Source organism: Mesoplodon densirostris, chromosome 5 (assembly GCF_025265405.1).
Source record: "Mesoplodon densirostris isolate mMesDen1 chromosome 5, mMesDen1 primary haplotype, whole genome shotgun sequence".
Lineage (NCBI taxonomy): Eukaryota > Metazoa > Chordata > Mammalia > Artiodactyla > Ziphiidae > Mesoplodon > Mesoplodon densirostris.
Window position 1 is genome coordinate 58796625 of NC_082665.1, and position 22910 is coordinate 58819534.

Sequence of the window (22910 nt, forward strand, 5' to 3'; positions counted from 1 at the left end):
AGAGGATATTTTCTTAGAGAATTCAATAAATTTAGATTCTTATTGGTTTCTACTTAGGTAGATTCCTCTTAATATGACAAGTGGAGTAAAGTAACTGAAATCCCCCCAGGCTTGTAATGTCTCCCAGTTTAATAGGGACACCAACCTACAGATCAGGGTCTTCTTACTATATCTTCTGGCCTGTTTTTGCCTCTATTACTCCATCACCGTGATTTACCAGAATTTCTAGGAGGAAAGGGGCAGAGATGAAGGCATCGAGAGCAGTGATGTTTCTTCCTGCCTTTCAATCAAAGACTTTGAACTCCCCAGCCCTCCCTGAAAATATCCCTGTCAGCCCCAACTGACCCAACACCTCCAGGGACCTGAGACCTACTGGGGAGGTGGTAGTGGGGGATAGGAATAAAAGTTTGGGAGCCCTGGAGTAGGAAATCGGTAACTCCATTTTCTGACCTTTGCAGAAAACATCATTAGCTGAGTAGTAATGAGAATGACAATTGTCATGGCAAATATTTGTAGTGGTGGTGTAGAGGGTAGCCTGGACGTCCAGGAAGACAGTAGCCCTATTTCACCATATGCAAATGTCTTCTCCCAGGTAATTCTAATCCCCTGAATGGCAAGAGTGATGCTTTATATTTTAGCATCATCCATATTCCCCCCCCAAGTCCTTGCATAGGACAGATCAGTACCCACATGATGTCATGATACATGATGACATGATACATGATGATGACCTGGTTAGAATTATCTCTCTCTGACCTCAAAAGAGTAACCATCTCAGGAATACAACTCAGTCTTCTCATTTGTCTTTAGCCTTGCTGGTAGTAATGAGATTAGGGTCACAGAATATTTCATCAATTGTTCATAAGATGGTATATATTAATTCATTTTTATTCTTTGTTCATTAAACTTATGCTGTAGTTCCAGCCTAATGTTTCTTTTCTTAGTGTTGGCCAGTAAAGACGGCCTGTTTTACCCCAAGGTAGAAAACCAATACAGTCGTATCTGACAGGGAACAGTCATCATGTCCTTCTGCGAATAACCAGGGATTTTTACCAAGGAGTCACTTCCCTGAAATCCAGTCCTCGGTAAATGGAAGTAAGTGGGTGGATGTAACAGGGCCTAGTAACCAGCTGAGGTGGGAGATTCTCTCTGCCTTTGGATTCTGATTGTTTCTGTCTTATTCTACATGATTTTTGCTGAGGCAAAGACATGATTTTCTGTCATCATCAAAACAGACCTCCCACCAGCAGGGTGGGAGAATTCCCTACTTGACTACCAGCCTATCCCGGACACAGGGTGGAAAAGGAGCCCTCGCTTCCTCACCTCCAGAGAATGTGGGTTTCCCTGAAAGAAGGGAGATGTTAAAATTTCATTTCATCTCTGGAGCTACCCTCTGTTACTTCTCAGATTTTATTAAAATTAAACGTGTTAATTCTTTGTTCTTTGACCCTGAAGCAATTCTGGAAAGAAAACGTATTTGAACAGAAAAACTGTTATGAAAGACACTGAGCTCACATTTGTTAAATGACTTTGTGCTCTTGAAAAGAAATGTATAAAAAGTAGATTATGAACTGCTCTGCATGATTTCCTTTGTTTGGATTTTAGAAGCAGCTTGACTGACACAGAGATCCTGAAGGAGAGGATCTTTGGATACTAAAAATGCTTTTAACGAAGGTGATACACAAGATTTCAGAGAACAATTTCCACATTGTTCTGTTGAAGGTTATACTTAGCTCTGAACCACATTACTTTCGTATCTACGTTTCATTTCCTGGGATGTTCCAAGTGATAAACAGACACAGGCATGTGGTAGATGTGGCGTTTTTTCAGCACGAACAGGGTGGCTGGAGTTTGCTTAGTTAAAGGCATCTATTGACTTCTGTGATCATTATGGAAATGCTGGTGTGAGGCCTTCAGGAGACTATGGGGAAAAAATGGACATACTGTGCTGTCTATTCCATCATCCAGATACATTTTGTCAGGGGTAAGGCTTCTGGTTGTCCTTTCTTGTCAGATCGGCTGCTTTGGGGGGAATGGGGCCTCTGTTTATTTAAAATGCCTTGTGACTACTGCCGAAATTGATCACCAAAGGCAGACTGTTAAGGTTTTCAGTTATGTATTTAAGTGGCAGCTCTCAGAGAAATGTTAAGAGTCTAGAAAGGATTACAAATGAGCACTAAAAACAAGAAGGAAATGGGTGGTTTGTGCCACTGCTCTGAGACATTTTCAGCCATTTTCTTTCTAAGAGGGTCTCTTGGGGAAACTGGGAAATTGTGCTTCTTGCAAATGAAATGCTCTCCAAATGGTAGTCAGAATAACTCCGGAATACTAGAAAAATCACAAGCCATCAAGACTCAGAGCTCCTGGCTCAACTTTTTCTCTTTCTCAAATACTTTCTCTTTTGGATATAGCAAGAGTTTCTCCTCCAGATACTAAGATCTTTGGGAGTTAAACATATGTTGAATTTTTTTTTTTTTTTTTTTTTTTGCGGTACGCGGGCCTCTCACTGTTGTGGCCTCTCCTGTTGCGGAGCACAGGCTCCGGACGTGCAGGCTCAGCGGCCATGGCTCACGGGCCCAGCCGCTCCACGGCATGCGGGATCTTCCCGGACCGGGGCATGAACCCATGTCCCCTGCATCGGCAGGCGGAGTCTCAACCACTGCCCCCCCAGGGAAGCCCCATATGTTGAATTTTAATGAGGCATGTGTAGGTATGGACCTGGGAGACAAAGTAGGGTCCTTATGACAGCGGAGACTAGTGCCTAAAGGGCATATTTAAAAGTAGCAGGAGGAGAGATTTGTTCTGCATTCCGTAGCACGGGGGTATTAGAGTGAGCCTGAGTGTCTTAAGAATTAACTCTGCTTTTCAGATATAGTGATGAAGATTTTAAAGGAGAATTTCTAAATCAAGGGAGACTTTGGAATATAATGCTGTAGATAGGATCAGAGATATATTACCAGGCAAAGGTGAGCTCACAGGGAGCTACATTAAACTGTACTAACCTCTGCCTACCCAAACTTTTGCATTCATAAAAGTGTAGTAACTCCCATTTGTCCAGTACCTTTGGAGCCTGGTTTTTTCTCAGTTGCTTGTCATCTTTCTATCTTTTTCCTTTGTGAGCTTCAGTGGTACTTGTCACAATAATATATCATTCCTGTAACAGTATTCCATGTTAATTCTAAAACTGAGACCTACACTACTGAAGGCATGTCAAAGGCTCAGTGCTTAACATATTGTAAGTGTCCTGTACCATTTGGTCAGAGAGCTGATGGGAGGGAATCTTCTTTTATGTCTTTCAGTGTTGATTATAGATGATGCTGACCAGTGGGTTATCTTTAGTGGAAACCTCTACCGCTGTTTTTTCCCCATCCTTTCCTCAGGCACCCTAACTACCTGGAAATGATGGCCCTTTTGATCCTCTGATATTGAATGTCAAATTTCTTACTCTTCTCAACCAATTTGGAAGGCAGTTTGGAGGTCATGAAAGTTATAGAAGGAGCACAGACTCTAGACAACCAAATTAATGTTCTTTTACTGAGGTGTGACTTTAAGCAAATCACTTAATCTCTGTGTGCCTCAGTTTCCTCTTTGATAAACAGTGTTAACAAACATCACCCTTTGGACTTCCCTGGTGGCACAGTGGTTAAGAATCCGCCTGCCAACGCAGGGGACACAGGTTCGATCCCTTTTCTGGGAAGATCCCACATATTGCAGAGCAGCTAAGCCATGTGCCACAACTACTGAACCTGCGCTCTAGAGCCCGTGAGCCACAACTACTGAGCCCGTGTGCCACAACTGCTGAAGCCCACGTGTCTATAGAGCCCATACTCCACAACAAGAGAAGCCACCACAATGAGAATCCCGCACACCTCAACAAAGAGTAGCCCATGCTCACGGCAACTAGAGAAAGCCCGCACACAGCAACAAAGACCCAACACAGCCAAAAATAAATAAATCAATTAATTAATTTAAAAAACAAACAAAAAAATCACCCTTTGGTGTGTGCAGAGGATTAAACAAGATGACCTATGTAAAATCCTCTTGTAAACATGTATTTTTAAAAACATACGCATATTAGTTATTTTTCAGTTTCAGAAAATAATATTTGTATGTTATTATATGTTATGTGCTTTTGATTCATAAACATAAAAAAGCCAATTATGGGGGCTTCCCTGGTGGCGCAGTGGTTGAGAGTCCGCCTGCCAATGCAGGGGACACGGGTTCGTGCCCCGGTCTGGGAAGATCCCACGTGCCTCGGAGCGGCTGGGCCCGTGAGCCATGGCCGCTGAGCCTGCGCGTCCGGAGCCTGTGCTCCGCAACGGGAGAGGCCACAACAGTGAGAGGCCTGCGTACCGCAAAAAAAAAAAAAAAAAAAAAAAAAGCCAATTATATTCATTGTAAGAGTAGTTGTCATAATAAACTTGCTAGTGGGCTCCAATCTTTAAATAGGCTTAATTTTATTCACAGGTAGTCAGAGAACTTACATTATTTTTTGGACAGACCAATAGACAAAGTGATAGGCATTCAAAAGTCAATAATTTCCTCTATTGTCTTTAAGCAAATGCCTCCTTATTTGTATTGAGTCTTATGTTTCTCTATCTAGATCAGGAACAAGCTCTCTCCAACCCCTAAGTCAGCCAGGGAGGAAAGTTCCAGCTGCTCCCTCACTTCACCAGAGTAACCAAGGTTTCTCATTGAGTCACTCTGTGTGAATCATACAAACTGATGGCTCATGTCCTTCCATTTCAGGAGTATTGGAAGAAACATTCAATGCAGAAGAAGACATTTATGCATTCCCTGGTTCTGATGTCAACCGGACCTGCCAAACACAGAAGAAAGGCTTCTTGGTGCAGATGCAGTGGTCCAAGGTCACTGATAAGTTGGACCTGATTCCCCTTTATCATCCCCAACGTGGCTTTTACTGTGCCAGTGGGAGCCCCTGTGAGTCGCTGGTGGCTTTCAGAGAAGCTCCCAGGAATGTGTCAAAGTAGACTCTGCAATTAAGGAACATGTCCTCCTTGCTCACTGGGAAGTGGAAGTATGAGTGTAGCTTCACTCTGTACCCAGAGGGCATTCAGACGAAAATCTACAACCTACAGATTCAGACAAATGGTAAGCATGACTGGGAGGGGGAAGGAAGCACATGCACTCATTCACCTCTCATTTGTTCAACAAGTATGTGTTCTGAGCCAGCCATGTGCCAGAATACATGTAAAATTGCACCAGTGATAAGTGGTAAAGACTACAGCGGTTTTGTGAGAGCATATAATAGAAGTCAGGAAAATTGACTCTGAGAAAGCAACACCTGAGCTGAGGTCTGAAGATTAGTAGATATTAACACCATTTGGGAGGTGGAAGGTTTGTGAGTGATCCAGAGACAGGGAACAGCTGATATGAAGGGCTGTGTCGTGTTTGAGGACATAGGAAAATGCCAGTGGGACTTTGGTACAGAATTAAGGGATGAGGTGGGAGATACGGTAAGGACCAGATCATGCTGAACTTTGTCAGCCATCTTTGAGGCTTGGATTTTTATCTGAGTGCCTTGGGAAGACATCAAAGTATTTTCAACCAAAGGATGGCATGACATTTAGAGCCTGATTGAATTTGTGTTATAAAAAGCTGGTGCTGGCTTCAGTATGAGACTGAAGTGAAGGGGGATGAGAAGGAGAAGGTGGAGACAAGTTAAGGGACCAGTAGCCCAGAGGAGACAGAGTGATAGTTTGGGTAGATGTAGAAAGAAGATGACAAATTTGAGCTTTGAGCGTTAAACAGGTAGGACTTGGTAATAGAGTGAATCTAGAACAATGGCAGTATGAGTGAGGGAGAGAGTTTTTTCATACATGTGTCTGGCAAGCACACCTGAATGGTGGTGTCATTCACTGAGATGGGAGGCAAAGGAATCAGAGCAGTTTGGGTGGGGGGCACTTATCAAAGTGGCTTTGGATATATTTAGTATAAGGCAGGGAAAGGTACCAAGGAGGCTGCTGAACGTGTAGCATTCACTCATTCTTGCTTTAGAAGGCTGTGTTTGGAGGCAGGGATCCTAGGTTAAAGTTCTAGTACCTTTCTGGCTAGAAAAGAATTTCACCTGGCATGTACATTCTCTGAGCCCATCTGGAAAATGATGACAGTCATGCCTACCCTAAATTAGTTGGTCCTAAAATAAATGATCTCCGTTTATACTAATGGAAAAGATGAAAACGAAAGCCAAATGGAAAGTGCACTGGAAATGGAATGTTTTTAACTCAGGGGCAAAGTGACCTGGTGGTATATGAAAAAAGCACAGCAAAAACTAACTCATGAACGCTATGCTAAAGAAGGCATAGAGCTGCCCGGGACAAACAACAGGTATGGATTTATTACTTCCTCTCCACTTCTCAAGAGATAAGACCACGCATGGTGTTGGGCAGTCCAGCTATAGAGCAGGACCTCTTCTACCTCTACCTTAACAATGCCCCATTCCCATTGCTGTTTTCCAGGAAAAAATACTTCATTTGGGGATAGGTTGGGATGGTGGGGTTGAGTGAAGAGAACTGAGAAGACCTGTGTAGAACAGTGTTTACCTACATATATTTTGGCGTCAGGTGGCCTGGATTTGAATGTTGGCTCTGTCATTCACTATATATTTCATCTTCACCGGGTTATTCTAAGTCCCTAAGTTTTTGTTTCCTGATATAACAAATATGGATAATTATAGGAACTCCTTCACAGGTACCATTATTTTGATGATTAGATGAGATAATCTGTGTAAAGCACTTAGCACAGTTCCTGCCCAAGAGTAAGAGTCTGGAAAATGGTACTTTTCATTATGAATAGTAAAAATAATAATGAGTGAACTCTCTATCTCAGGTCTCATTAAAAATGAATCTTCCTCCTTCTCTTTTTGTGTCTGCCTGATATGGAGCCCAACAAAACATGTGCCACACGTTAGCAAAGTACACACTGACCTTGGCTTTAGACAAAGATTTTGGGTCTTCTTCCTAAAACTGTAAACTATGCGACTGCATGTGTGAGGACCTAGTGTTTATTCCATGGAGAATTGACAACATGGATTAATGTGCCGTATAGGAAATAGGAGGTGGGAATGGCTCAACATAAAGACAGCAGTGGAGAAGAGGTACAGTGTCATTCAGAAAGGAGAGGTGTGTTGCCTTTGAGGGAAAGTGTATTTCTTAAAGGGCCAAGCTTGTAGCTACTAAAAACTGCAAATCACTGGGAAGGCAGAAGCCAAGTATACATGCTTTGTGGTTGTCAATTTCCCAGTCTTCTGACTGTAACTTTGCTCTTGATCTGCCGGACCAGAAGGAAAAAACAATGGCCTCGATGTTAGAGAAATGGTTCTGGTATTGTGTATTTGGGTACAAAGGGAGCAAAAGAGAAAAGAGAAAAAGAGAAAGGGAAATTTCACCACAGAGTGATCGAAAATGTAAGCCTGGTATAAAGCTAAGGGGCAGATACTTAGATGGGGAGTTGTCACTCAAAAGCCCTGTCAAATTCCCCCTCATGACATCTTTTTCCCCCTTATTCTTTTGATCTTCACTCCTTCTCCTCTCTCTCTTGCCATTTCCCTCTCACAACCCTGGGAGATCTTCAGGTTTACAGGCTGGTTGGGTAAGCAAAGCACACATGAGTGCAAATATGTGCAATACACGAACAAATGCAAATTGAAGTGGTGTATGAGAATCTAAATATGAAAATGCTGAGGGACCAATGATGGTTGGGACCTCTTTCTGTTTCCTTTCTGTTGTCTGCAGAGTCATTCTCCTCCCTGCCTGCTCACAAAACAGTGTGTCTAAATCCTGTCCCCATGTTCCTGGAGTGCCTAGCTGAGAAGGGACTCTTGTCTTCACTATACCTTGTTCCTTTGTGTGAGCTAGTGCTCTGAGGCTGTGGATGAGGGTAGAAATGTAACACACTGTTTGGCATTTGCTTCTTTTTTCATTTTCACTTGACAGGGTTTCCTTTTAGGTTAGTTTTAGGGTTATTCCAAGAAACGCAGTTCTCTGAGTCAAGCCTTGGGTTATTGTCATCCAGGTTTCCATCATTTGACGCTACTGGATCCCACAGTTCTTCAGACTGTAAGACTTTAATGTGTCTGAAATGTGTAGCTGTTAGGATTAGTTATAAAAAGTACAATGTGGCTTTGATTTCCCAGATTACAACAAAAGCCTTGGGGGCGGTTAATGTCGTTAGAAGCAGTAGTAGGAAAAGAAGGAGGAAAGGTAGTAGAAGGAGGAGGAGGTGTGGTAATAGAAGTAGTATAGACTATAATAACAGAGTAATAGAGCTTCCCTGGTGGTGCAGTGGTTGGGAGTCTGCCTGTCGATGCAGGGGACACGGGTTCGTGCCCCGATCCGGGAAGATCCCCCATGCCATGGAGCGGCTGGGCCCGTGAGCCATGGCGGCTGAGCCTGCACATCCGGAGCCTGTGCTCCATAACGGGAGAGGCCACAACAGTGAGAGGCCCACGTACCGCAAAAAAAAAAAAAAAAAAAAAAAAGAGTAATAGTACTGGTAATAGAATGGAATAATCTGGATAATATAATCTTGATAATCTCAGTCTAACTACATGCTACTTCCCTGTCTAAAGGCATAGTGTGTTCTTTGACCTTTTTTCCCAGTTTTATTGAGATATAATTGACATATAACATGGTATTCATTTTAGGTATACAACATGATGATTTGATATATGTATATATTGTAAAATGATCACCACAGTAAGTTCCATTAACATCCATCACTTCACACAGTTAAAATTTTTTTCTTATGATGAGAACCCTTAGTATGTGCTCTCTTAGCAACTTTTAAACACATTTTTAACTTTAGTTACCATGCTGTACATTACATCCCCAGAATTTATTTATTTTATAACTGGAAGCTTGTACCTTTTGGCCACTTTTCACTCATTTTGCCTACTCCCCACCACCTGCCTCTGACCAGTCTGTTCCCTTTTAATCTGAAGGCTGTCTTACATTTCTTATTTTTCTTTTCCAATGCATTTGTTGAGCAAATTTAATTATTTGTCCTGTAGAATTACCCACAGCCTGGGTGTTGCTTTTCCCATCTCATGGTATCTCCATGTTCCTCTTTCACCTTTTAGTTAGGTATACAGATTTGATCACATTTATTTTTATTTTCTGGCAAGAGTATTTCATAGATGATATTGTGTAGTTACATCAGAGCTACATAATGTCTGATTGTGTGATGTTAACAGCCACTGATAGGTATTGCCTAGATCCATTCATTCATTATGGGCTGCCAAAGAGTGATGTTCTAATTCTATCATTCCTTCATTTATCAGCTGAAGTGTTCTTATAAAGAGAAATTCCTCCAAAGAACCAATTATTTACTACATGTACAATTTGTATAAGAAAAGCAGAATAGACACTTGGTTCTTTCACTTTATTTACCAGATTTAAAAATAAGTTGGTTCACTAGCATTCTTAGGTCACAAATAAGTATTTGTGTTAAGTATCAAGAATTTATATGAATTTAAACATATTAATGAGTTTTAATTCATTATAGTTATTATCCTTATTAGGCTGAAAATGTCCCACATATAAAATCTATTAACCATTTATAGTATAAATTGCAAATATTTTCTCAGTTTGTCCTCTGTCCATACTTTCTTATGCTACTGTTTCCAATGCAGCATAATTCTTACTTTTATGACATAAAATCTATCACTTTTTTTCCTTATTGGTTCTAATTTTGAGTCATAGTTAAGAAAAGTTTTCCCCATTCCGAGATTATACAGAAATTCACTCATGTTATTTCTCACACTTGCATGTTTTTTTTAAATTAGCATTTAAATTTGTGATGTTAGGTTTCTAGTGTTAAAAATTGTAACTAGGGCTTCCCTGGTGGCGCAGTGGTTGAGAGTCCGCCTGCCGATGCAGGGGACACGGGTTCATGCCCCGGTCTGGGAAGATCCCACATGCCGTGGAGCGGCTGGGCCTGTGAGCCATGGCCGCTGAGCCTGCGCGTCCGGAGCCTGTGCTCCGCAACGGGAGAGGCCACAACAGTGAGAGGCCCACATACCGCAAAAAAAAAAAAAAAAAAAAAAAAAAAAATTGTAACTAAATATATTTTTTATGATGTCTAATACTTTTTTTTCTGTATTTCCTACTTTTTTTCCTTCCTGTGGTTCAGTTTAGAAATTTTCTATTGACCTATTTTCCAATTTACGAATCTTATTTTTCTTGGTATCCAGTAAGTTTTCAATCTCATCAAATTCATTCTTAATTTCTGATGTTACATTTTTAAGTTATTGGGTTTTTTTAGATTTTTAATTCTTTGATGAAATTGTTCATCTTTTCATGTAGTTCCTTCATCTTTTTGTCTATCCTTGAATATGTTAAGAAGAGTTAATGTCCTTGTTGGTTAACTCCAATTTTTCTATTTTTTCTATATATGCAGTTTATTATACGTATTACATATATAAAGAATATATATTGTGTTATTATTGTCAATAATAACAAAAGGAAGGGATGTGCTGGAGTAAGTTGTGAAAAAAGAAAAGAAAAAGTAGACAAAAAACAGACACATGGGGCTTCCCTGGTGGCGCAGTGGTTGAGAGTCCACCTGCTGATTCAGGGGACACGGGTTCGTGCCCTGGTCCGGGAAGATCCCACATGCTGCAGAGCGGCTGGGCCCGTGAGCCATGGCTGCTGAGCCTGTGCGTCCGGAGCCTGTGTTCCGCAACGGGAGAGGCCACAACAGTGAGAGGCCCGCGTACCACACAAAAAAAGAAAAAAACAAAAAAAACATACACATGAATGATCTCCTATAACGTACCCAACAGAACAGTGCCACAATTAATGGTTTAAAGAATTTCATGTTCTTAAAGAAATTGAGACGAAAAAAGAAAAAAATGTATGTATTTTATATTGACCCATATATTTACCATTTCCTATGCTCTTCTTTCCATCCCATGGAATGAAGTTACTATTTGGTGTCATTTCCTTTCAGCCTGAAGGACTTACTTTAGAATTTCATATAAGACGAATCTACTTGCCATGAATTCTGGTTTTTCTTTTTTTCATTTTTATTTTTGAATGATATTTTCAATGACTGTAGAATTCTTAGTGGACTGTTTTTTCTTTCAGTATTTTGAATATGTCTTCTGATCTCCATTGTTTCTAGTGAGATGAGAGCCATTAATTCTACTATTGGTCCCTGCATGTGATAAGTTTGGGGCTTTTTCCTTACTGATTTCAATCACTGCTTTCCTAATTTTCTCTTTGTTTTGGCTTTCAGCAGTTTGATTATGACATGCCTAGTTGGGTGTTTCTTTGTATTTATCTTATTAAGGTTTTAAAGTTCTTGAATGTGTAAATTTGGGGAAATTAAAAAAAAATCAAATATGAAGTTTTTGGTCTTTGTTTCTTCAAATATTTGTTCTGTCCCCCTCTGTTTCATCTCTCCTTCTATGACTCTAATTACATATATATTAGGACACTTGATATTGTCCTATATGGCTCTGAAACTCTTCGTTTTCCTTCAATCCTCTTTTCTCTCTGCTATTCAGATTAGATAATTTATATTAATCATCATTCAGATATACTGATTTTTTTCTTCTGCCATCTCAAATTGGCTGTTGAGAATTCCCAGTGAATTTTTTATTTTTATTATTGACTTTTCAACTCTAGAATAACCATCTGGTTCATTTTATCCTCACTAAAATTCCCTATGTATTGAGTCATTGCCATCATATTTTGCTTAATCCTTTGAACATACTTTTAATAGCTGCTTTGAAGTCTGTTAAATCCAATGTAGGATATGCTCAGAGTCAGTTTCAATGAACTGCTTTTTTCTTGAGTATGGATCACACTTTCCTGTTTCCTTCATATGTCCTCATTTTTTATTGAAAGCTAAACATAAACAAACAAACAAAAACCATAATGCAACAACTCTAGATTCTGTGGGTTTTTCAAAATTTTAGTAACTTACCCATATTTAAATTGCAAAATCTGTCTCCTCTGCAGTGTGTGGCCATTGAAATGCTTAGCTTTTTACTATAATTCTTATGTCTTTAGTTTGACTTCCAAGGAGTTACCCCTACATTGGCAAAGCCCCTTTGTTGGTCCACAAATGAATTTGGCAAAAATTGTGCTCAAATACCTCAAGCCCAATAGGCTTCCACCCTCTACACATAGATGTCTGTGGAGGCGAGGTTAGGGAGTGCATTCAAAGTTGCGACAGTAGTACCTCCCTTGGCTTTCACTTTTCACTGGGCTCTCTCAGGTCCCCCCCACTCATGTGTATACTTTCCCAGTCAGCCTGAGATATGTAGAGAATTTATGTCAGCTATTATATGACTCTCTGATTTCTAGAATCTCCATGTTAACTGTCTATCTGGTCTGCCCCTCATCCCAAATGAGACTGCAAACCCACGCTAACCAAGCGTCAGTTTTTCTCTGTTTCCTACCAAGTTTGTCCCTGTTAGCTGACAAAGTGAAGGATTTTCATGCTCAGACCTAATTTAAGTCTTCCTCTTTTGGAAGAAAAGCTGCTGGGTTTCGTAGCCAGCTCTAAGATGGTGAAACTACCTTTCTCACCGACCTAGTCGGGAAAGGGGATAGAAGAATCCCTAAGCAAGAAGGCTAAAGACTCCTACTGTTCTTATTGAAACTCTAGTGGTTTTTCAGGAAGAATTGCTTCCCAATTAAATGTTTGTCTTTGGTCAGTTTCCAGGGCCCTGAAAATTGTGATTTTTTTTTAACACATTTGCTCAGTTTTATGTATATCTTTTTTTCACTGACGTCTTCATGCCCGCAAAACCAGGAGTCAGCCCCTCAATCCCCACCTCATCCCCGTTTTTGATACTTATACTGTATCTTTATTTAAAAATACATATTCATTACTACTCTCTTATAACAATTATTTATTCTTAGTGCTAAAGGTAAATATATATTCAACACTTACTCCTAGCCTTTATGTGAATGTCTCTCCAGTTTGAAGTATATTCTATTGGAGAATCCTCAGGAAATGTTCATGGGGCAATATTCCCTGAGTTCTTGCATGACTCTAACATGTTTTTTATAGTCTTCATATTAAAGACTGAATGTAATATCCTTAACTCATATTTTCTTTCCTTGAGTATATTCGATATGTACTATATTATTTTCTGACATAAAGAATTGCTGTCCAAAAGTTAATAACAATTTGATTTTCTTTCCCCAGAACTGACTTTGCTTAATACTTTTATAAGAAAATGCTTTATGTCCACTCTGAGACTATTTTCCTACTTCTGCAGTATAATCTTTTAATATGTATTTTCTAGTCATTTTATTTTAAGAAATTGTACTTGAATTATAATTTTCAGTATTTTTTCTATTGTTTATTTCCTTGAGTATCTTCTATTAAACATACTTTTTATCTTCTTTGCCTCTTTGTCTCTTTCTTTGAATCCCTTTTACCTCTTTTTTCTTTTAAAATTCATTATTTATTAACTTATTTCATTTTAAAATTTCCCTCATTCTATTTTTTAAATTTCTTTTAATGCATTAGCTTTTGTGTTAATATGTTCTCGGTTTTGTTCTAGTTTACTCTTAATTTCTGAAATGATTTTCAAGACTTATTATTTCCAACCCTTTCCTGAATTCTCTCACTTATCTTTTATAAACTTTCTTCTCTCCAATTGACTCATTTACATCTTTCTAAATTTTTTCATAGCTTATATCATTTTCTTTATTTCTTTTAGTTCAGTTTGAATAAGTAGGCTATAGTTTTTATTTATTTTGAAGTCATGTCTTTCTAATATGCTGTTATTGTTATAGGAATGTTACTTTGTTCTCTTTTTTTTTCTTATGGTATCTTTACATGTGATTCTACCCCATTTCTTTTCTATTGCTCGATCTAAGTTTGTTTAAGTTAAATGGATTTTGATTTTTATCATGGAAGAGTGGGCCAGGCTATCTTTTCTAGAGTCTTCAGTTTCTCTAGAGCTCTTTCTTCTGTTATGTTCAAGGTAAATTATATGCCACTGTACTTTGTGAGATGTACTTCCTTTCCTCCTATCCCTCACTTTATCTAAATTGCCTCTTTGCTTTCTCCTGTTGGGCCTGTCCTGTTTAATTTGGATTCTACTCCCAGGGCTTTCTTCTCAGTATGGGATATGTCTGAAAAGTCCCCTCTGCTCTAACACTGAAAAGCCTTTTCTTCTTTCCCTAGAAGGCTCTGGTAATTTGGTGCCTACATACTTCTTTCTGCATTTCTGCTGCTATTCTCAGATTTGTCTGCCTTTTTCCCCAGTGATTGATTGCCTGTTGGTTTTTTTCTGGGGCAGGGGGAGAGTTCTCTAGTTCTAAGGGCCATCAGGAGCCCAGTTGATTTTCCTGTTTCTTTTTGCACAGTTGCTGATATCACAGTGGTCTAGTGGTTTGTCTCCACCTATTAATGGTGATATATTGTTATTTAGTGTTCCCGTAGAAAATATTGCTGTAGATATTGTGTTTAGTTTTGCTACTGTAGTTAGTCTGTTTTTATTAGGAATTTCAGGAATATTCAAAGAGTTATGCTACTTGTATTTCCAACTTCCCAGAATCTGGACAAACTTTACAAAAATTTAATACTTTTGTATTTGGGTAATGCACATTAAAATAGAGTTAATGTACCAAGTGGATTTCATAAACTACACAAATATGTGCCTAGGTCAGTCTCTGTTTAAAATAAACTGATAGGGACTTCCCTCATGGTGCATTGGTTAAGGATCCACCTGCCAATGGAGGGGACATGGGTTCGAGCCCTGGTCCTGGAAGATCCCACATGCCACAGAGCAGCTAAGCCCGTGCACCACAACTACTGAGCCTGCGCTCTAGAGCCCGTGAGCCACAACTACTAAGCCCGCATGCCACAGCTGTGCACCTCAACGAAGGGTAGCCCCCGCTCGCCACAACTAGAGAAAAGCCCGTGTGCAGCAATGAAGACCCAAAGCAGCCAAACAAATAAATAAAATAAAATAAAATTTCTCTCATTAAAAAAAATTTAAAAATAAAATAAACTATATAAGTCGAGCAATTACAATATTCTCAAAAATAAAATTAATAATATTAATGGTGGTATGCAAACATGGCAAAAAAGTTTCGTGGTGATATACAAGTAACTCCATTTGGAAGTACTGTTATAGTTAAATGCCTTTAACCATAAAAGACAAGGGTTTTGTTGTTTTGTTTTGTTTTTTCTTTTAAATTATGGGGTTGGAGTAATATTTTGAAGCGGCAATAGAAAGCAAAGAAGGCACTGATCCCATCTCCTGATCTTGAGGAAATAAGGGTATAAGAAAACACACAACCACTGTCTGAGAATGATGCAGGGAAGACGGGCCCCAATGGGGAGGCCTGGCTTCAATTAAGGAAGTGGGGGGAGGAGAGAGTTATCAGTGAAGAGGACAGCTGATACTGATGAGAGCTTGAAACACAACGAAGTTCTAAAGGCTAGGTATAACTTTCAAAATATCCAATTTAAAAAAAAATGTGCTGTTGATAATAATGAGGATGTTCATACCCCATGATCCATTAGTTATACTTCAGAGAATTTATCTTAAGTAGCTGAATGATCAAAAGAAACTGCTAGTTTAAGGATGATCCTTACTCTAAAGATTGTAATAGTTTAAATAAGGTAAAAACCCAAACTGAAAAAGCATATGCTTCAATAATTGAAAATTACTGAACAAATGATGATGTGTATATATGACATAAAGCATCTAAAAATTTCAACCACAAATAACTTAAGAATCATGCAAAACATTTTAAGTAAAAATATAGGTGACACTTTTTGGTTAATAAAATTGCAAGGTATAAAAAAATACATGCATACAAATAAGATTTGTATAGATATAGAAAAAAAGAAATAAGATTTTCAGGATATTAGGATGATAGAATTGTTTTCATTTATACATTTTTTAAATTTTTTAAAATTTATTTTTGGCTGCATTGGGTCTTCATTGCAGTGGCGTGGGCTTTCTCTAGTTGGGGCGAGTGGGGGCTAGTCTTTGCTGTGGTGCGCAGGCTTCTCATTACGGTGGCTTCCCTTGTTGCTGAGCATGGGCTCTAGAGTGCAGGCTCAGTAGTTGTGGCTCACAGGCTCTAGAGCTCAGGCTGAGTAGTTGTGGCGCACGGGCTTAGTTGCTCTGCAGCATGTGGGATCTTCCCGGCTCAGGGCTGGAACCCATGTTCCCTGCATTGGCAGGCGGATTCTTAACCACTGCACCACCAGGGAAGTCCTATAAGTTATTTCTGACATTATTATAGTTTACTTACATATGTGTGTATATATGTGTATATATATATATATATATATATATGTATATATGTATATCACCTTCCTAAAAAGAGAGACTACGAAACTATTCATCTAATACCACTTTAAAAATGAAAATAATTTATTAATGGTGCTTCCTTGGAGTTCCTTATGTGTTTTTCTGTGTCATTTCTTCTTCGGAGAAATATTTATAAGCTCTCAAATGACGATTAGGTATGAAAACAGTAAAACAATCAACATATGTCAGGAGTTTGGTAGGAGGAAGGTATGAACAGGCAGAGCACAGAGGATTTTTAGGTCAGTGAAACTATTCTATATGATACTACAATAGTGGATACATGCCAGACATTTGTCAAAATTCATGGAATGTACAGCACCAAGAATGGACCCTAATGTAAATAAACTATGGCCTTTGGGTGATGATGTGTTTGATGTCGGTTCATTGATTGTAACGAAGGCAACACTGTGGTTAGGGGTGTTAGTGATGGGGGAGGCTGTGCATGGGTGGGGCAGAGGGGATATATGGAAACTCTGTACTTCCCACTCAATTTTGCTATGAACCTAAAAGTTCTCTACAAGTAATTGTCTATTAAAAATTTTAAAAAGACAATTAGAGGCTAGATTATAACGTTTTATGTTCTACCTGATCCAGGAAGTGTGATCTGAAGCCTAAAGCACCAATTTGGGGTTAAAGCAGAGGAACATAACAAACTGTGAGCTGGATTCTGTTAGGGTAGTTTCCCTATAGTTTTTCAGTGAGAAACAACTCTGTGCTTCTCAGTGACTCTTTTGCCATTTATACGAGGACTGTAGGTGGGGTCCCCTTCATAGGTGTATCCTGAGGATAGATGAATCTCTATACTAAAACTGTTCTCATTTCTTGGATTAAAAGCACTTTACAAACCAATCACAGATCCATATCTTTTCTACCTTATGTTTTGTTACAGTTACACAGGATGAATGGAGATGCAACCATACAATAGAAATAGAGATAAATCAGACTCTGGAAATACCGTGCTTTCAAAATATCTCCTTAGAAATTTCATCTGAGCTCACCTTCGCGTGGTTGGTGGTAAGTGTTGCCCTTTTCAGTGAATAACTGCAATGATCTTTAAATATTAATGAAGTAAAAATGAATAACAAGTAACAATAGGGAAGGACACATGCTGGATGAGAGGCAGGCATTATGTGGAAGGTTGGGAAGTACCCAGGGGAGGGAAGGAAGGACACTAGGATTCCTTCCAACTCAGCAAGCCTCTGGGTCTGTGAATGCAGGAGCTTAGAAATTAGTTCCTCAAGGTTAGTTTATATTTCAAGCTATATACTAAACTGTGATTACAGAGAGAAAAAAGTGTGATGGTGCCCCCAAGAGGAGCCACATCCCACAGAAGCTCCTACTCACACATACTTGTTTACACACATGTGCAGAGGTGTAGACTACCTTTTCCCAGAACCCTTACTACTCCATTCTGGAAAATATACAACATTGCTTATATTGGGAAGCACAAACTCTAATGCTTATCAAATATAGGGAGAAAATGTGCATGAGAGAAGCAGGAGCTGAATAAGAAACAGTCACTGCCCAGCTCTATTATTGCCACAGGCCCGTAGTTGCCATGTTTCTGACTTAAAAGAATAAAACAAAACAAAACAGAAGGCAAGCCAGCCAAATGACAGCCAGCTCTTAACCAATATATACAGTAGACCTCTAGTACTACTGTTAAATCAGTTGATAACACAAGTCTTACACAATTATAAAGATAACCATAAACACACTTTGGAGAATCACGTAATAGGGTGTTTATTTAGGTGATCCAGAATATGACTATATTAATTTTTCATATCATCATCAAAATGAAAACACAAGAGTTAAAAATTCTTGCAGAACTAATAGAAGTCCGTGAATATAGCAGCTGATACCACCTGCAAAATACTGTACTCGCATGGTTGATCATTCATGTTACAAGTGAATAGATTTTTGTGGGCTGTCTTGGAAACTAGAACTTTCATATAAAAAGATTTCTCTGAGGATGTGCCAAATCCAAAATAATTGACTTGCAAGTAGGCCTTAAAATACAACCTACTGATAATTTTTTACTGTCTAGATATTTTTGGATAGTCAGTAGGATCAAAAGATATTATAAAATAACTTTCTCAAATTGTCCTAAAATCTACAATGTCTCCTTGTCATCTGTCAAAAAACACATTTTTCCCCCTTTTAGGGTTTGGTTTCCAAAATGTAAGACTTCCTGCCTGACATTATACCCATCATTTGTATAAGTCAATTGTTCTTAACAAATGTGATACAGTGTGGCTCTTAGAAAAAAAATTTTAAAGTGGAGATTATGTCAGGAAGTCAGAAACCTGCTGAACTAAACATTACTGTAATGAAAATGCAGTATCTATACCTTGTTTACATTATTAATATATACCACCAATGGGCGAAACGTTTCTACCCTAATTATCACAAATTCACTATCAATGGTAATAGTAAAATCTAATAGTAATAAATAAGACTAAAGTTTACAGAATATTGAGCAGAGTTCCCTGTGCTCAATATTCTGTAATAACCTAAGTGGGAAAAGAATTTGAAAAAGAACAGATACATGTATATATATAACTGAATCACTTTGCTGTACACCTGAAACCAACAAAACACTGTTAATCAACAATACTCCAGCATAAAATAAATTTTTTTTTTTTTTTTTTTTTTTTTTTTTTTTTTGCGGTATGTGGGCCTCTCACTGTTGTGGCCTCCCCCGTTGCGGAGCACAGGCTCCGGACGCGCAGGCTCCGGACGCGCAGGCTCAGCGGCCATGGCTCACGGGCCCAGCCGCTCCGCGGCATATGGGATCCTCCCAGACCGGGGCACGAACCCGTATCCCCTGCATCGGCAGGCGGACTCTCAACCACTTGCGCCACCAGGGAGGCCCAAATTTTTTTAAAGAATAATAATAAAAAAATAATAAAAAGTTTAAAAAGACTAAAGTTTAATAAGCTTTACTCTACAGATTTTTGCTGGCTAGTCAGTTGATCTGTAGTGGACTTGTCTTATCTGAAGGGTGTCTAATCTGTTTTTCCAAGCAATTGTTAAAGCTTTCAGTCAGCTTATGTCTTTTCTGTGACGCTGAGCTTCTCCAGGGCAAAAAGCTGCACCACTCATTTCAAAAACCCCTAGCATCTAATATACTGCCTAGAACATAGGCACTCAGTAAATATCTAATACATAATTGAATTGTTTCATTTCTCTTTGTCCCCTTCCCTCACAGTCCTATTCGTTGGCCTCATATTAAATGGATGATCAGTAAACCTCATGCTGGCTGTCTGATAGGTTAATGAGCAGCTCATTAAGTATCAATGACTAGATAACTGATAAGACATCCTCTATCTAACAGTTTTCTTCAAAGAAACTAACATCTGTGAATCCTGCCAACACATTTAGGATAAATAAGGGATGGAGAGATTGCACCTAAGGTCACACAGTGAGAGAATGAGTCCTTAACTTCTACTGGAACTTCGAGCCATGCTCTCAGTTTAAAGAATGCATCATAATTGAGACAAATTGAGGAATCTTTTTGAAAGAAACTTCTTTTCACAGGGAACATCGTATTGGCAAATGTGCTGATCAAATTCCAACTGTGCATTCCCTTTTAAAATGTCAAAATCTATTTGCTCCTCTAATTTACATCCGTACTCCATACTGCTGGCACTGTGGGATTCAGCAAGCCTGAGATGAAATCATCTAATCTCTCATTATTAAGGAATAAACTACAGTTCTTTATGTCATGACTGTTGTAGGTCTGCCGAGAACATAAATATCCCCTCAATCCATTTTTTAGTGCTTTAGTTTCTTGTTAAACTGGCAGTAGTAATCATAATGATAACTAATTGTTCTTAAGAGACATGATATAATGTGGCTTTTAGAAAAAAGTTAAAAAGTAGAGATGGTGAAGATGAGCACAGGAGGGTAGAAACCTGCTTTATTGAACTCAGTAACTCCGGGGAGCTGCAAAGTACTCCCACTTCAAGTGCTGCATTAAACCCTGGAAACAATTTGACAAACTAAAATTAGTTTAATCTAAGTCACTGGAAAGCAAAAGCCATGTCTTGTATGTGGAATTTTATAAAATCTAATTAATTCAGTTATGACCTTCATGAGAAAGGTTATTATTGGGATTCTCAGTTATCATAAAAATATTATTTGCTGTGTGTCTCTGATCCCATGCTAAGGCTGTGTTAATTGTGTTCATGGAGCAGATCCTTTGCATTTTGGAATGTTACATTCCAGGATCATGACTACACTGAAGTAGAAGGGCATCTGGTGCAAATTGTGTATCCAACATTTATCTAGAAAGAGAGGTAACTAAGTAAACACAAAGGGCTAACCCTCGGTGTCAGCTGAGGCTCCGTGTGCATGGTTGGATGATATAGAAAAAGTCATAGAATGTGTGTATTTAGATGGAATGCAGTTGGTAGAGAAAGGACAAATGATATTTTTCCTAGTTTATGTCCTGGGGCACAAGCATGCAGTCAACAGGGAAATTCTGCGGGCTTACTCTGGGAGCTTCTAAATACAGTCTAATCTGTGTTCATTCCATACTATCATCCTGATTTCCCCAGTATAAATTTCAGTTCAATCTAACAAACATATGTGAATCTGTTTTAAGTGCTAGGTCCTGCAGGGATACAAAACTATATTGAACATGTTTCCAACCATGAAATACAAGTTTAATAAAAATGTAAAAACTAGCAACATAGAGGGAAAATAATTTGATTCTGACTAAATGTACCTGGAAAAGCCTCTTAGGTTATGTCTGAGCTGGATAATTAAAGCCAGCAAACAACAGACAGGTACTACACCAAGACCCTGGGACCTGTGAGCACATAGTGGTAGTGGGAGTGGGGGAGGTGATGAGGGAATGTTTGTTCCCAAACTTGCTGGATAAAGAGAAATCCATGACTTTTCTCTTTAAAATCATGAAAAGAAAGTGAGAAGCATACCAGATTCACACAGTTCAATATTAGTGATAAAGGTATATAACTAAAACCTAGATGCTTATGCTTCTTTAAATTTTTATCTATAAATGTCTCTTTTCAATATTCTCTTCTTTATTATTTGTAATGTTTTATATGTAAACAAAAATCGAAATGGTACCATCAACAATATTGGTTTTCCATGCCTATGGGAAGCCTAGCTATTCAGAAAAGAAAGCTGTCACCTTCTACCTGATGGCAACTGACCCTAACTGTCTTCACCATAATCAAAAATGAAGTGTTAACAAATACCATATGCTAACACATATATATGGAATCTAAAAAAAAAAATGGTTATGAAGAACCTAGGGGCAAGGACGGGAATAAAGATGCAGGACTACTAGAGAATGGACTTGAGGACACGGGGAGGGGGAAGGGTAAGCTGGGACAAAGTGAGAGAGTGGCATGGACATATATACACTACCAAACGTAAAATAGATAGCTAGTGGGAAGCAGCTGCATAGCACAAGGAGATCAGCTCGGTGCTTTGTGACCACCTAGAGGGGTGGGATAGGGAGGGTGGGAGGGAGACGCAAGAGGGAGGGGATATGGGGATATATGTATATGTATAGCTGATTCACTTTGTTATACAGCAGAAACTAACACAGCATTGTAAAGCAATTATACTCCAATAAAGATGTTAAAAAAATAGTGAAGTGTTAGCCAACCTACAAAGTGTTGACCACCAATTGTGATGATTGGAAAAATATTGTTGTGGACTTCTATAAAATGGACATGGGGAGCTTTGCAAGGAGCCTACTTGGCAGCACTGAGTGGATGGAGAATAAATGGAGCAAAGTGAAGATAGGAAGCAGTTAGGAGATAAAGAAGTAGCAATCGACGCAGTTAACAGAGTTTATTGAACGGGCTCTGTACACCCAGCACCTACTTGTCCGGTGGCCACCACTGCCAGCTCTGACATGGAGCTCAGGGCAACCCGGAGATGAGGTCACCTCACTAAATCAAATGTGCCATGGTCTCTTCTCTGCATTGAAAATTCTGATTCTAGTACTAAAATAGGAACCCCTCTGCAAATTATTTTAGGGTTTGTCAGGTCATTAAGAGACATTCAGGAGGAGTTTTCCATGATTCAACATGAACTCTCCCAGCCCTCATCATGCTAATTATTCTATCCAACTTCTGATGTTATCATGCATTTATTTTTCTTCTATGGGTCCTGATTTTCTATTTGTTTTTCTTGTGAATTTTTCTTCTCCTCAAACAGACTCTCAGCAGAAAAGTCAAGGACTGTCCATTCTACTACTTTTGTGAAGCAGTATGTAGCAAAGGCATTAAATAGCATGGCTTTTCAAGGGAAATTGTTTTCAAATCCTGGCTCTACATATTTTTATTTCCCTGGCTCTACATTTAATAGCTGTGTGACCTAGGAGCTAGGATTAGGGTGAAGTGAGTAGGGTCCTCACCTTGGGTGCAAAATTTAAGGAAGTGCCCCAAGAAATCAGTAATCAAGATATATATCTTAATAAAATATTTTTAAAAATAAAAATTTAGGGAAAATCCATGATGGACAAAATGTCGAATTTTAAAATAAAGGCACAATGTTTTTTGTTTGTTTTGAGATCCTGTTGTGCTGTTCAAAGAACAGGATTTTC

General features: G+C 38.9%; 1 protein-coding gene across 1 annotated transcript in view; it reads left to right on the forward strand.

Moving 5' to 3' along the window:
* Positions 1 to 1923: 1923 nt before the first annotated feature.
* The window catches only part of CD96 (CD96 molecule), a 90538-nt gene continuing 69551 nt past the window's right edge, over positions 1924 to 22910 (forward strand). The window contains 3 exon segments of the mRNA XM_060098809.1: positions 1924 to 1984; positions 4750 to 5112; positions 17211 to 17335. Coding sequence (XP_059954792.1) covers positions 1924 to 1984; positions 4750 to 5112; positions 17211 to 17335 — 549 coding nt within the window.